This window comes from Athene cunicularia, assembly GCF_003259725.1.
Source record: "Athene cunicularia isolate RWA chromosome 10 unlocalized genomic scaffold, athCun1 chr10_part1, whole genome shotgun sequence".
NCBI classification, from domain to species: domain Eukaryota; kingdom Metazoa; phylum Chordata; class Aves; order Strigiformes; family Strigidae; genus Athene; species Athene cunicularia.
Genome location: NW_020799112.1, coordinates 2,871,328 through 2,887,491, shown reverse-complemented (window position 1 = coordinate 2,887,491; position 16,164 = coordinate 2,871,328). Strand labels below are relative to the sequence as shown.

Below are 16,164 nucleotides of genomic sequence, written 5' to 3'. Positions count from 1 at the left end.
GCTTTCACATCTTTGCTGCAAGGGAGTCAAGTATTATGATCCTGCAAAGGTTTAGATTGCTTTTAGAAGTGTATACTCAAGCTGTTACTGGAAGCAAGACTAAAGCTTTTGTTGTCTTGTTCCTTTCTCTTATCCACATTGACTATTATTATTGTGTTTGTGATCAGTAGGTATGATGTAATTAAATTACTTCTTGAGAGAATATAAGGTCAGAGAAACTTTTCCTTTTCCCCTTGCTCTACTTAGGCATTCATGATTTGGTTTCTATGAATCAGTGTTGAAGAACTGATTTTAAATATTATATAGAGAGATGGCTTCTAAAAAGTATTGCAATGAACAATCCAAATACTAATTATAATAAAAAAATAACAAAAGGATGAGGCTTGGGAAGGTGAGAGGAAACTTATAATAGGCAGATATAGCAATGAAAAAAACAGGCACACTGTCTCAGTGAGCTCATCTGTGGGCACAAAATAGAACATTTTTCTTCCTCCAAATCCTTGTTTCATAAATATGACATACAGCAACATACACTGGAACAATTAACTGTCATCAGTAGTGACCAATCCATTGTTAATTGTTCTCCACTGTTCTGTTATTGTTTCTTTCCTCAAGCTGTTGGATTCAGAGTACGTCTAGCTTCATGCAGTCAGGTACATAACATCTTACTGGCAAGATTTCAAAGATTTATACATATATGGCAGGGAGATTGGGCATTGCCTGGTAGTGTCTGCAACCTTTGAAGATAGGGAAATGGCTGCTGTAGTATAAACATACAAGAAGAAAACCATGTATTCTGAGAATTTTCTTCTTATGAAGTAGTAAATTTATTATATCTGTTCCTTACATTGTCTGCACCTGACCATACAAGGAAGGATGAGCTTAAACCCTGCCCCAAATCTGTTTTCTCTTTACCATATTGCACCATGTTTCTAAGAACTTCGAGTCTGATTTGTTCTGGAACCTCCAAAGAGCAGCTTCAGTTTTAATAACCAGATAAGAATGCTATTATTTGTTGACACTCCAGAAGCATCTCAGTCTTATTTAAGGCAAATGATAGAAACAATAATTTTGGTTCTTTTTTGATTTGAGGGATGACAAAATAATATGCAACTTGAACAGACTGGGCCTTTTCAATAGGAGGTAATCAAAATCTTACGATTTTAATTCTGAGCAAACACCCGTGGCTTAACTACTGATCCCCTGTCAAGAGGATCTTTTATGTGCTGGGTAATGTATTCTCTCATGGAAGAGCATTGCTGCTTTTCATTATCACTCTTCAGTTTAGTAGAATTTCTTGGTTGCCTGTCAGAAGCTGAACAGTTTTTAGCTAATCTTTTTTGGTTTTACCTGAAGAACCTGTATCCTAGGGCTGCAGATAGATTACCCTCTCCTCTTCACAGTACCCTCTCCTCTACCATCTATTCTCTAGGAGTCAGTGATGATCCAAGCCAGTACCTCTTTGCACACAGGTAATAGTAAGCATGAATTAGAACATCTAATATGGATGTTCCACAAGTGTTTAACCAAGCTTCATAACTGCCAGAGTTTCTTAGTGCACATTTATGTTGAGATCCTAGGTTTTGGGGTGAAATTAATTCCTAGCCATCTGGGAAGTGTTGAGGCAAAATGAATGCATTATGCACACTTCTGTACGTGACTTCTCATTTCTAAATACATATTCTTGAGACTTTTTCCCTATATTAGCAATTATCAAAACTTCAGCAAAGAGCACATGTAATCATGAACCCCTAGTGACACCCTACTGTGTGTCTTGCAGCTGGGAAGGTTTGTTCCCCCTCCCTTCAGTTCCATCTGTTTCTAGTGCATCTTAAGTTGATTCGGGCCAAGTGAACTTTGAGTTCTCACTCAGCAAATACATTTTCCCAGCTGTAATTCTACCAAGACAATAGAACTCAGCTTGTCTTTTATTTTAAAAATAACCAGTTGATAGTCTCCTCAGGTAACAACAGAGGATCTGAAGTTCCATCTAGTCTTGTCTATCTTGACTGACTGCCAAATGGCATTCAGCTCAGCCCCTCTAGCCCCTTTGTGCCAGACATCAATATGATACTCTGAGCTCAGTTGCCAGAATTTCCTTTCAGTGGTTAAACATTTAGGTGTTCTGCTGGGCACCAAATCATGTTTGACACTGCATAATTTTGGAGGATGAGTTTGTGGTACATTATCAAGTGTGGTGTTTGAGAGGTTTGAAAAGCTTTTGTTCTCCACAGACATTCTGTCATGCTTAACTTTGTTTCTATATTAAGTAACAGGTTGATTGTAGTTGCTGCAGTTTATCAAACCAAATCTGCATTGTCTTTGTCAATAGCAATGCAGGCTTTAAAGCAAGCATTAATTCCCATTGATTTTGATGTGCAAGAATGGTGATTGAAATATATTATGGTAGGTTTTTCTCTTTAAGTCAAATTAAGTTTTCTAGGTTTTTTGACTAAGTTATAGAGCATTTTCTGATTGAAAAGGTTTTTTAAAGAAAGCCTATTATTGTCACAAACCATAAAGTGGCATCAAATCTGCACCTGCAATGCTGTCTTAGATTTTAATAGCCTCAAGTTCACATTGTTGAATTTACCAACATTATCAGCAATTAGGTGAAGAGATCTGAAAGTTGACAGGAAACCCTTCACTGCAGGGCTTATCATGAGAAACTTATTTTGTGTCTTAAAGTGAAAAAATGTTGTAACGTTCAGTTTTGCAGTATGCAGGAGACAACAGTCCAGTTCCTTGAAGACATTAATGCATACCTGCCATAGCCAGGGTGAATGACTGCTTTCTAACAGCAAAATATGCCTAGAAATATTCACCTGTACCCTTCCAAGATATTCTATAAACAGGTTTTCCTGATAGACTCTTACAAATTGTGTCTATATACTTTCTTTTCAAATAGCGGCAGCATGCATCTAAATCTTTCAAAGATGTGACTTGCTTGAAACATTGTGCAGCTCCCATCTTTTTTGGAGCCAAAATGCATGTGTCTCCCAGTTTGGAACAAGCACATGGGATTAGTACACTCTGGAAAAGTTGCTTATTTTTTCTTTAGCTGTTCTTTCTCCTGGCTGTTGTAGTGAAAGAGAATACATGAAACTTACTGTGTGTTTTGCTCACTTTATTGCCTATTTGTTGATAGTTCTGTATAGACTATTTCAGAATGTGTCAGTTGATGGTGAAATGCTTTCTAGTGGAAAATATAAATGAATTCAGGTAGTTTTAAAACTGAATTATTCTCATATGTAATGTAATTTAGGGTGAAAGGGTATATTTTAGTATGTTGTATGATATTTCTTGATAATCATATTTGGTCTTTATTAAACCTGTATCTTTAAAAGCTGAGACACCTACCCTTTGGCCTCTCCTGGTAGGAGCTGGAAGTATCTTCCATCCACCCAGCTCTTTATCTCAGTTTTTTGGTCTCCCTTCTTTTTCTGTTTTCTTGATCAAAACAATTTCAGAAATCCCTGAAAAAAAATCACTATTTAGCTATGTATTACTCTTTTTTTTTTTCCTTTTTTTTTTTTTTTGTAGAAAGAAGCAGATACTAAGGAGAGATCTGTTTTTGATATTCCAATTTTCACAGAAGAGTTTCTGAATCATAGTAAAGGTAAGTTAAACTTTTGCAGGGCCCCCTCTCTGCTTTTCCAAAGTTTTTGGCAGGTTCTATCCAGCTGAAGAGTCCTTGCACTCACCCATCTCAGCCCAAGTTGGGTATAGCTGATCAGTGTTTCCAATATTACCTTACCTCTGTACAAACACAGCGATTGCAACAGCAGTTTTTCCTGGCTTTGTCTTCCAAAACTATCCTTTTTGGAGAATGTTTCTGATGTTTAATGCCTGTTATTCCAGCCAATCTAAGAAGGGTCTGCTGTTTTGCAGTATTAAGAAATACCTAAGATATAGCATGATGATGATTCAGGCTAGCTAGCATTATTTTTTTTTTACCCCCTGGAAAGATTCCACTGATATATTTTCTGTTATTCTGTTCGTTTTTCATAGCTGCACGTCCCTAGAGTTTAGGATTTTTTTACCACATTTCTTGGAGACTTTCTTGACTGAACAGACTTCAGATTCAGATACTTTTTCTGATGATCAATAGAAATGTATTTTTGTAAGCTATGCTAAGCTATGTCATATGGAATGCATTTGAAATCAGTCTTGTGGGCTTCCTTCCTAATCAGTTCCCCTGTTCACTTCCATTCTGATGCTTTGAATATCTTTTAATTTGTCTATTTCTCTAGAAATTAAGTCTAAGTACTACTCTAGGCACTGTCAGTGCTCCATGATATGATCCTTTTTCATCTATAAACCAAAACTATTTGTAATAATCCGTTGAGCACTCTAGAACATTCTGCTTCATTGCCCACCAACCATAGATATGGTGTTTTTATAGTTTTTTTGACTACATGGGAATGGGTTGATATTCACAGCACGTGAAGCTGAGCTGCGGCAGCTGCGTAAATCCAACATGGAGTTTGAGGAGAGAAATGCTGCTCTGCAGAAACATGTTGAGAGTATGCGTACTGCGGTGGAGAAATTGGAGGTGGATGTGATACAAGAGCGGAGCCGCAATACAGTGCTGCAACAGCACCTAGAGACTTTGCGCCAAGCACTCACAACCAGCTTTGCTGGAGTCCCACTACCAGGTAAGGCACTTTTTTCCTTATGACTGTCTGACATGTGAAATTTAACTTCTAATGTTTATGCGATGTTGGTAATTTCCAAGACGTGGCCTGCTGTTGTAGTTCTGTGATCTTGGCTGTTTCTGAGCTTTTGTTGTATTAGGTAATGAAATCTTCAGATGCGTGCAGGGTAAGGTTTAGTGTCACTACTTTATTTCAACGTGGCATTTTTTTCCTCATTACTTTTACTCTTCCTAATCAAAAGAGACACCTATTAAATCTTTGCTCTCCACTTGTTTTGTGAAAATGTTTCTAAATAGGAAAGACAGGACCTGCAAGTTCCCTGATGAAAAGAAAAGCTGCATCTGTCTTGCCATTTAGATAGTATGAATGCCCAGCTGAAAGAGTTTGTTATAGTCAACTATGGGACCCAAATCCAGGAAAAACATGCTTCATTAGTCCTGATATTCTTGGAACTACTCACTTTGTGGAGTTAGGAGAACATTGTTTTACAGAATCTGTCACAAGAGGTGGTGCATGGAAAATCACCTCTTATAGCAGTTTGCATGTTGGCACAAATTGTCTTTAGCATAGTCTTAACTCTTTGGAATTGCTGTCATCTAAATATTCTGTGGCTTATTCTACTGTGTTAACTCTAGGTAGTGGGGAAACACCCACAATGGAAACTATTGATTCCTACATGAATAGGCTGCACAGTATTATTATGGCTAACCCACAGGAGAACGAGAACCTCATAGCCACAGTCCGAGATGTGGTAAACAGACTTGAACGCTAGTGACTGGGTAAGTGTTTGCTCTTAGGCTGCTGTTGTTTGGTATCTACTCTGTACCTCTGGGACTTGTTCTGACAGTGATTCTTGTGCTGGTCACCATATTGTACAATCAAAAAGTTTTCTTCCTCAGAGTCACAGGAGCAGGGGTTGAAATTATCCAACAGCATGGAAGGGTTTTGAAATTTCTCTTAGCTCCAAGATTTTTTTGTATAACGACAGAAATAACTGTCTGTCCTACTTGTGTAAGGTGAATAAGAATACTGACAGAATGGCATAAAGATAAATTATTTAAGTTTTAGGAACAGGGTGACTAATGTAGAAGTAGGTTCCTTTCTTGAGTGAAGTACATCTGAAAAATTCTGCATTAGTTATACAATCTGATGGTCACAGAAATATTATTTGTCTCAAGAGGTTACAGGTAAACTCAACTCTGTTATAAACTGAAAATATCCAACAACTACCTGCTCCATTGCACCTATAGTCAGGCTCTTCTGGTTATGAAGGTTCATGTGTAAATGCAGTGCTGATGTGTGGTTCAGGCTACATGTAGCACTTGCTGAGACTCTAATGATCATGTAGTTTGTGCATAGATTATTACTCAGCTCATGATTCTGCATATTTGCTTCTGTTTAACGGCTAAGACGACTGTAATAGGGAACTGAGTAGAAAAACAAATCAACAAAAAAATACCAGTCTTTCTACGTTATTATACTGCATTGCATTTCCCACACTGCTTGCTCTCCCACTTTCCCCAAAATGCACAGCACTAGACAGCCGTTAGGAGTTTGCCTACTTCTGTTTTAACTGTGTACATACCTGCATTCTTTAGGCATTTATTGAGTAGAGATCTACTGTACATGTGTTGAATAGTGTTTAGAAATGCAAATGTTGTGCCATCTGCAATATGAAGACAGGGCTTTTCATCCTTTCTGATTCTGACCTTTTGTGGTACTGTGTAGAACAGTTAATTACAGTTCCCCATTATAGTGTGGCTTAAGCTAAAAGATCATTGTCCTTCCAGAGGGTAGCCAGATGGAACGGACTATAGTTCTAAGAGATGACTGAGCTCCCAGCAGAATAAAGAAGTGCCTTTACTGCTGCTATTTATGAAGGGAACAGCTTGTCGATCCAGGTCTGGGATTTTTCAGTAGCTCATCAACCTCCTCATTTTCGTATACTGTTTTTGATTAGCACTCAAGCTCAAAAAGAGAATCGAGGGATGGGGAGGTTTTACAGAAAGCATAAGAGGGAAAGCAGTTTCTCATCAATCACTTATTAGAAGGGCGTGTCAGGCCCTGAAACACATGTTTGTCCTTTAAGCACCTTGCCAGAAAAACCTTATCTCAAGGCTGCTAAAATCAAGACTTTGGTTCTCATGTCAGACAGATTCATATTTCCTAAATGATGAACAATTTCTGTGTTGCTAAAAATGCAAATACCTTTTTCTTGAATAAACTGGATTCAGTTGTAATAACGTTGGAAAAAATAATTCTTGCTTTAGAATTCTTTCTTCCTCTTTATAGTTGAAAAAAAGGACTCCATTCCCTTTTCCCCCCTCCTGCCAATACCTTCCCTCTTTTTAGCAGCAAAACAATGTGAGGCAGTTAAAAACATGATTAACAATCACCTAGTTTCATTATATAAAGGCATGCATGTAACTGGATATAATGATCAAGTAATTCATAGGACTATTAATGACACTGTTCACTTGGCAATGATTATATTTTGTGACAAAATCTTAAAAGGTAGAAAGTTGGGCTTTATTGGAGCCAAACCTAGGAAAACATAGAGCTTCCTTCATTTGAGGGAAGCTTTGCATAGAAAGATTCAGCTGGCATCCATCTGATAAACTGTATCAGTAAACTGTCATCATCATTGTCCCTTTGTTAACATGCATGTGAAGTATATTAGTTCTAAAATGTAATCTCTATCAACCAAGTAGTCTGAGACACTTTACAGATCAATTTCCTAGGAAAATCTGTTTATTATGATACTCTTGTAAACCACTGTAATTCACAGAACTGAGGTGGGTTTTGGTTTAGTACGTTGTATTTAGTGATTGTTTGATTATACTAGTGAAGATTTTTGTTAACAAGAACTTCAAGAAGTATATGGAGGAGAAGAGGAAGCTTTTCATTATTTAGCACTCTGTTCTTTGGATGGAAACAGGAATTCAGTTACAGTTCTGTCTCTGTAGGTTTCTTTGCTAGACTACTTAATACTGTGTTCTCAGATAAATCATGCAAACAATAATGTCACGGTGCCTATTTAATCCCGTCAGATTGGAGTCTTCTAACACTTATTCTTCTGTTTTGTCTGCAGGTCTCGTGACCCAGGGATGCTTTACAAAATTCTTTTGGCCAGTGTGGAATAAGAAGCCATGAGGGAAAGACTAGGGGTGGGAGGCAGAATTGCAGGTTTGTCCTGGTCCCTGCCTTTGTGGTTTGTCAGCGAGACAAACAGATCAATGCATTAAAAGGTCTCAAGCCACGGACACCACCCACTAAACGTTTGGAACTGTCCTCTGTGTAAACATTTAAGAGCATGCAACTTCTGTGCAATCTTCAGTTTCTTATTAATTTTGCTAGGTGTGAGGGTACATACATTCTGTGGACTGGCTCACTGTGGAGATGAAATCTCACAGTTCGTAAAATGAAGTCAGCCTATGTGTTGTAGTAATAACTTTGATGTGTTCTACTGCCTAATGTCTTCGTGTCTTTTATTTTGTGTTCATGTTTATCTTGTGGGATTACCTTCTTCCACTTTAGTTTTGTTCTTTTGATCTTGTTATCTGATACTTGCAATATTGGATAGCAGCGCTTGTGTTCTCTTCTAGAACAGGCAGTCTTCCTTGGTGTACACTGTCTTGTCCTACTCTGCTTGCTGTTTATATAGCTTTTCTTAAGCAGAATCCTGGGTTTTTTTGTGTTGGCCTGCAATTTCTACAATGCTTGCTCCCTGCTAGAGACTGGCTGTGGTTGATGCTTTGTGACTTGATTCTACTACGAGACACACTTCCTCTCTCCCCCCTCTCTTCAAGCACCTCTCTTGCACATAGCATCCTGCTCTTCTGTGAAGATCTCCTGTTATCTTTTGAAAATGTTTGGTGGAGCATTTTACTACCACAAAGGTCAGTGGTAATCAAGATAGAAAATGAGACAATAGTTCTTTTCAGCAGGGAAAATCGGAATCTCCATTTTAGACTAAAACCACAAAGCTTGTCCTTCCTCTGATATGTTGCTCAGTCTAATTTAATGTTACTGCCTAGTTTTAGAGAGAATGATCTCATGGTGAGAGCAGTATTCTATAAAAAGAGAAATGGGCAGGGGGATTGCCTTTTTTCTGCCTTCCTGAAATCACAGTGCTGGGAAGCAATATGCCTGAAAGCAGCACACGTATCTTTGCATGAATTATTAGAACAGAGAAGGTTATTAGCAGCTAGATGCACATATCAGCCCACAGAATTCTACATTACAGCCTGTAAGTACTTTCACCTTTTGTACAGTTGAAGTACAGCCTGTGGAGCCTATAGCATTCAGCATATTATGTTCCAATGTGACCTAAATGGCCTTTCACTTACATCAGGTAAAACTGCATGCTAAAGTCTGTAATCTTGCTGAGCTACACTGCACCTCCTGTCAGAGATGAAGGCACCTACTGTCTGCACTAACTTATGCAAATCATTTGCTGCCCTTTGTTTCCTGTCAAATTGTTAATTCAGACTTTTGTTGAGTGCTTGTTGGACATCTCTGGGCTTTATGGTAGTCATTGAAATGCTCTTTCTTCCACATGACAGTCTTCTTCGTCCTCCTTAAGAAATCTGTAAGATTTTCCCTGTTATGAATTGGAGATTGCTTTCATTACTGGAGTGAATTACAGTCAGCATCACTTTAACGTATCTCTGACACAAGTATTTGAAGATTAAAAAGCAGTTTCTTCTCTTCCCACGGTTACACATGGACTTCATCGTTGCCTGAAGCCATCTCCAGGTCAGCACCTTGTGTGTTGGGCATCTGCTTACTCATGGGCTTATTGCTGTAGCCAGGCAGCAAGGATTTCCATGTAAATTCAAGTCTTCCTTTAGGGAGGAAACTCCTTTCTCTTGGCTTCGGTCTCATTTACAAGACTTCATGAAAAAGAACCTCAATTTGCTGCATTGACCTCCATTTTCCTTAGCATGGATGAGACCAACTGATGTTGGCATGAACTTTTTTTGTGGATTCTGTAACAAGTATTGTGCAGGGGAAAAATTCTACAGGTTGTTAATGTCTCCAGAAGAAGCACCGATATCTTCATTTCCTGTGTGTATTTTGTTTTTTAGAATTGTTGATATTTGACTTTTACTGAAGCAGCCAAAATGCACTGCATAGCCAAAAGTTGATTTATAAACTTCTAAAGTTCAGTCTATGGCATCTTACTTAATACCTGGAGTTGTATCCCATAAAGACTCTGGAAATTGCTATGTAATGTGATAGTAGGATGCAATTCCAGGCTGTGACATAGACATACCATAAATAAGGTCTGGCTGGCTGCAGGCTGCCCCTGCTTACATAAGTTCGATGCAGCTCTCAGCTTGTGGCGTGCTGCTAATACATCATTCTGAGTAGCATGCAAGTGTTATGGGATAGGAAGTTTAACTGGGCCTGACAAATCTCTTGCTTTCTCCCACAAGGAAGGAGAGGAGGTGGTGTATCCATCTTAAATCATCTGAGAGAAGGCTAAATTCTTGCTCAGCAATGTGACAGATGATGTTTTGTCTCATTAAGAAGCTTCTTAGTTACATTGATTAACCCTATAAAAATGGATTTTTGTCTTTCCACTGTTTTCTGAGTGTCACTTCAGTTTACATTTTTCAGTGTTGGCTGATTAAAGAAATGTAAAAAATAAAGTGGGTGTCAAGAAGAGCGGGATAAAATGCTTTTGTCACTTAGAGAAATGTTAAAAGAAATATATGAAAACAGAATCCATTTGCTGGATTAATGTGTTTGGAATTGTTGAGATGCCAAGTTTTCTGTACAATGTTTTTGTAATTAAAGTTTGGAGTTCCTTTGTTTTTAAGAAGTTGATGTGCTTGTTTGACACTTGCTTCATTAAAATTGTTCAACATTGAATCCATTCTGATTCAATTTTAACTGTATTTTCATGAAAGACTTATTACTAGGATTGCTCTCTTGTCTGAGAGATTTTGGCAACTCCGTATTAACCTTTGAAAGGAAATAATGTGCTCCTTCCCCCTCTCCATTGTAAGTGTATCTCCCTCTGAAAAAGCTAAAGGAAGTAGTTTTTATTTATAATGATTAAAACTTCAGAGATCTTTTGGTTATAGCTAGTTATCAGGACCCTTCCTGTCATATTTGTTCCCTACCTTGAGTAACTTCAAAAATACCATGTCTGTCTCTCAGCCCTTTTTTGACATCCTTGTCTTCCTTTGAGCTCCCTGATTTCCCACCACCATTATTTATTTTCTCTTTCTATAAGACCTTTCCGTATTATACTTATTGCCCCTCCTCTTGGTTTTCTTTTCACCTACTAGATTTTTATAATGTATCTTCCCTTCTGCTTGCGAAGTACGGAGCCAAACTCTAGCCTTGTGAAATTTATACTTTGGGTGTAGATCCTCTGTGGAGGAGTTTGGATGATTTGTGCCTCCACTGATCCTCTTTCTGAGGTCACAGTGCTGTAAGAAACCATGTCTTTATGTCACTTCGTGGGCACATCTCATTACTTTGCCAAATTAATGCCTTGTCTCTCTGTATACTAACAGACTTGGTTCAGATACTATCAGCTATCTGGGATGGACTGCACATTTAGATTTACAATGCTTTGGAGATTTTGTAAAGCCAATTAAAAATGATAAAGATATAAAAAAAATAGAAGGAATATAGGTAAATCTCCTGTATGAGAATAAGCTACTGTGTGGTGCTGGCTAGTCCAGAGTTGGAGAAGGTAATAGCAAACCAGGTGCACACCTGGAGGAAAAACCTAAGAGCAAAGCAGCAATAAGTTTATTACAAGACAAAGATCTAGTTCCTTTCTAACCTGTGGTGCTTTACAAGGCATCAGGAGCAGATGTGGGTCAATCATGCTCGATTTAAGACAATGTAATCTAGTGTAATATTTCTGCTGTTTTTTCCTGTTTGTTACCCCCTGTTTACTCTGCTCCTGTTCAGTTGGGCTGTTGATTAATAATCATCTAAGGGAAGTTAGGGGGATTTGAGGGCTTTGGGCTCTTTTAAGAGGAAGAGATCACTTCCTCTTTCCTCAGGCAGGTTCCGGTTGATGATGTATTTGGAATCTGAAATTAGGTCTTTTTTTTAAAAAAAAAAAAAAAATAATCTTTTGCTTAAATTCAGTTGTATCCTTCAGAGTCAGGAGTACACTCAGGTCTATCCTCTACTTCTACCGTAGAATTTTTCTGCTTGTGAACCATTAATAGTTTGCTGCTTCTTTCTTCCTCATTGCTCACAGTATTGAGGTGTTCTTTAACTTTTTTGAATCTATTCATAATTTGCCATCTTAATTGTGAAATCTCTGGATTTTTTGTCTTGTACCATTTTGGTATGTGGTAAAGAATCCACATCCATTATGTAATACAAGGAATAACACTTCTATAAACTGATTTATGGGTTATACTAATAAACCTGTAATACTTATGCTGCGGATTTTTGGCTTTTATCATTTAACATGTAGACGCTTATGGTTTGTGTATTTGAAGACATAAAAAACGGGTTTTGTGAAGGTTTGAAGCTTAAGTCTGTATTATTGCTGCCATATAGAGACCTGTGCAGTGCAAGATTGTGAGTATTTGTGCCACAGCAATGACAAGCAAATGCATCTAGGGTATTTCCAAACACAGTTTGAGAGGGGGGGGAAAGGTGGCTGTACAAATCATGCTAGACATGAAAATGCATGGCTTCCTACTCTGTGAAGTTTTTTAACTTAGAAAAACACCTTAGAGAAGAGAGGTGTGATGCTGATGGCAGATTTCACTGAACTATGGCTACGGTGTGAGCGATATTTTAAAGGTACATTGTGAGGGATATGTGATGAGTGATCTGCTATTCTCTCGTTTTCCATCTTTGACTTAATGTTTCACCCCAGTATGGGAACACATGCAACACAGGTTTATTGTGTTTCTGTCTATTTGTAGCCACAACACAGTGTTCAGACAGCTCTGTAGGTTTGAAATATCAATGTTTATTTTAAACTATCCAGATTTTCTTTACATGCATATACTAATAAGGGAAACTTAGTACTGAAATGCCATCAGTTCTGTTAATTAATTTGTGAAGTGCTGAAATAACACTTAAAGACCTGCAGGGAGATGGAGAGGTAGAGAAACAATGTAGAAGGGAGATTGCTTGTTCAAATGAGTGGAGAATTGCATCATGCGAAAGCTAAGGTTTTAGGTCCTGATCCTGAAGTGCCTAAGCATGAGGTCAACTTTCTACTTGTGGGTGGTTCCACTGAGTTGACTAGACTTAAGTTTATAAAAATTGACTCCCCAAATTATATATATGGCACATCAGTGCTATAGATCAGAAATATAATAAAAATAATGAAGCACATCTTAAAACAGTAATCCTGAGGAAGCATGCATTCTTTGAAAAATATCTGAAAGTACTTATTTAATGAGAATACATTTAAGAAAGTAATGGAAACAGTGTACCCACTCAATGGGATTTGAAGCCATTGCATGTTCCTAACCATGTACGTTGTACTATTTAGAATGTATCTTTTTCTTCATCTCCTTCATGCCGTGTCTTTATATCCAGGTTTGTGTAATCAGAAATTAAGCCTCCATCCTCCTCTATAAGTATATGTAAATAATTCCCTGATATCAGAAACTGTTCTATGTAGCAAAACTGCCCTAGCTTTCATGTTTTAGAGGAAGATAACATATTCTCTTTTTAACATGATAAATAGTACAGTGGGATTCTGAAATTAGAAATGGTGGAAATACAAGGTTCTCCAAGAAAGTGTAGGTATTGGTGCATTTTGCTAATGTGGTAGGCAGGTTGCTTGCAACATGTTGAAAGAAAAGTTTTGATTAAAGACTTGAAGTTCTCTTGAGTTTAATAAACAGAAAACTTTGATTATCTTGCTGATAAATGGAAGAGATTCCAGCTGGAATTATGAAGAACACAAGCAGGATACTCTTCCAGACTTACTAACATGCATATGTTTAATTTGAATATTGTAAGCGTAAATATTTAAGCAGTTTGTTAGAATTCATTCCTTATGTACATATCTGCTCAGGCCTGACAAGAGGATTCTGGTGCTGATTTACTCCCCTGTGCTTATGCTAGTACAGTGTGGTTGAAAAATTTGGTCTTGTTGATATTAAATCGTAATTGTGTATATATTATTGAACTGATGTAAGTTATTCTAAGATATACAAGGATTCTAAGATCTTTTGCTTTCTTTTTTCCTGTTGATGAAATGGTTCATCTCCTGAAGTAGTTAAATACTACTGTTTACAGGTGTGTAGCTTTGGTCAGTCATGCTCTGGAAAGTGAAAGGCATTGTCACTTTTCCCCAGAAGTACGTCCGTACGTTGAAGTCCATCTGATCTTTTTGTTTATAAATTTGGATTCTAAATATATATATATAAAGAGTTCTGGCTGTCCAAATCCTTGGCTGCTAGATATCCATCTGGCTTCCTTGAATTAAGTAGAAGAATGGTACTTACAACCACAAAATACCTGGCTGTCTGGGAGTGAGAAAGAGGTCTAGTTTTCTTTCTGGAGTAATGGTACCATGGGGTTTGTCTTTCAATCTCACATTGGCAGTTTTAGTTTTATTAAATCTGTTCCAGTGTTAGTTAAGAGAGAATTCCCTTATCTAATTTATTTGAAATAATGTAGTTTAAGCCCAGGACACTTGCAGAGAAATCCCAAGCTGAAATTTTAGGCATATAAACATACTACATACTGTTTCAACCACTCACTCTTTAAAATGGATGTTAACAACTGTATTAGTATTCTAATTCTTCTCCGAGGAAGTTTCTTTTCCTCTATGACACTTCAAATTCCTGCCCAAGTTGTTTGTGTTTCTTTAATATTGGAGGAAGAGAAGTAAACTGTTTGGACGGGGCAGGAAGAGATGCAGGAAGTTTATCAGAAGTGCAAGCCAGCAGGATGGCTGAGTCCAGGAGTGCGAAAAGCTCTGGAAAATTAATCTAACACCTTTCCTGGAAAGGACTGTGGCTTTTTTAGCATGGATGTTGTATATGTTTGGAAACAGCAGTACACATGCTGTTTTCCTTGTGTGTAAGTATGGATTATGGAGAGTGTTGACTTTGTCCTCAAAAGATTTCGGTTCTTTTAAAACACTTCTACAGAAGTAGAGCATCTGCTCCTTTAGAAGAAATGTGGCTGTATACCAGTATGTGGCATTCAAGCATATGCTATGAACTTGATATGCAGGAGGGAAGGGTGTAATATTTCTTTTGCTTACTAGCCTTATTAATGAGTGGCCCTGGCATACATAAATGCACTGAGTCAAATTCTGTTTACAATGCAATTTTTTCTGAAAAAGGTGAATAAGAATTACCACCTACCCTCACCCCATTAAAAATCTCTTCAGGGCCTTTGTAGGATAAGGACAGCAGGAATAAGGATACAGGAATAGAATTTTCATTTATTCCCGAGGTTACTGTTCACCTACTGCGAGTGCAGAAATGGATTTTTAGTCTTAGTAAGTTTGGATTCAGACCTGCATATTCCATACATTCTTGAAGTGGTTTTGAGCAGAAAAAGTAACAAATGTGAAAACAGAATTCCAGCTGCATCCTAGTTTCAGGACTTCACATTTACGAGGTAAATGTGCATTTCCAGATGTCTGAAGTATCTGTTCACGTAAGGAAAAGAACCCATTTTCTACTGGGAGAAGCAGTGCCCTCTAATGATAAATCTTGGTATCTCAAAGTGAGAGTGAAAAAGCTAGTGTTAGTGGGAACCAGAGCCAGGGGCTTCTGCATGTGGAAACTTAAGTCAGTTCTCCGGTTTTGTTCTACACAGATGGTAGTTTCTTGAGGGTTTTGTGTTTTGTTCTGTTTGTGTATTTTTTTAAAAAATATTTTATTTCTTTGTTTCATGCAGATACATTATTCTTTTTCCTACCATGCTTTGAGGGCTGGTCAGGGTGGAAGTGGTACAGCAAGCATTCTTGTGTTACAAGGAAATGCTGGTACGGCAAATCAAACATGAACTCAGTTTGCATCTCTTTGAAGTTCTTGTTCTGACAGCATGGAATGGCTGTGATAAAGGTTTCTAGTTGGCTAAAGCTGATTCTGTGTGTTGGCTGATATGTAAAATGAGCACAGCTGACTTCTTCTCTAGCTTCTTAACTAGCAGGAGCTGTGAATACATAAATCCATGTAATGGAAGTTTTGCAACTGTTGGTATTTACATAGTACTGTGTCTTTGCAGGGCTGGTTTTCATTCTGGGAGCCCGCAACAGCTTCACACTTAAACAGCACTGCCAGCTCTCTGGAGCTAGAGCGTATACAGCATGGGGGTAGCTGCTTCGCTATGATCTTACTCCAGCCAAGAGCATCCCTGCCCAACTGTGAGCTTCACTAACTCATCAAAATAGTAGAAAACTACCCAGCTTTTTTCTTGCTGAAAGCTTTCTGTATTTTGTGAATTGGCTGAGCTCACGAGTCTGTCAAGCACTAGCATTTGTGAAAAGAAAGTAGAGAGAGGATCAGAGAGGAGAGAAGCAGGAACTCCT

The 16,164-nt window shown here is 37.9% G+C and overlaps 1 protein-coding gene across 2 annotated transcripts in view; it reads left to right on the top strand.

Annotated features, from left to right (window-relative positions):
• Positions 1-12,050, top strand: part of HMG20A (high mobility group 20A) — a 43,981-nt gene extending 31,931 nt beyond the window's left edge. For both annotated transcript variants that reach the window (XM_026856289.1, XM_026856290.1), the window contains 4 exons: positions 3,544-3,619; positions 4,443-4,658; positions 5,294-5,437; positions 7,750-12,050. In XM_026856289.1, the coding sequence (XP_026712090.1) occupies positions 3,544-3,619; positions 4,443-4,658; positions 5,294-5,430 (429 nt within the window). In that variant the 3' untranslated portion in view covers positions 5,431-5,437; positions 7,750-12,050. The remainder of the gene's footprint in view (positions 1-3,543; positions 3,620-4,442; positions 4,659-5,293; positions 5,438-7,749) is intronic.
• Positions 12,051-16,164: the final 4,114 nt, after the last annotated feature.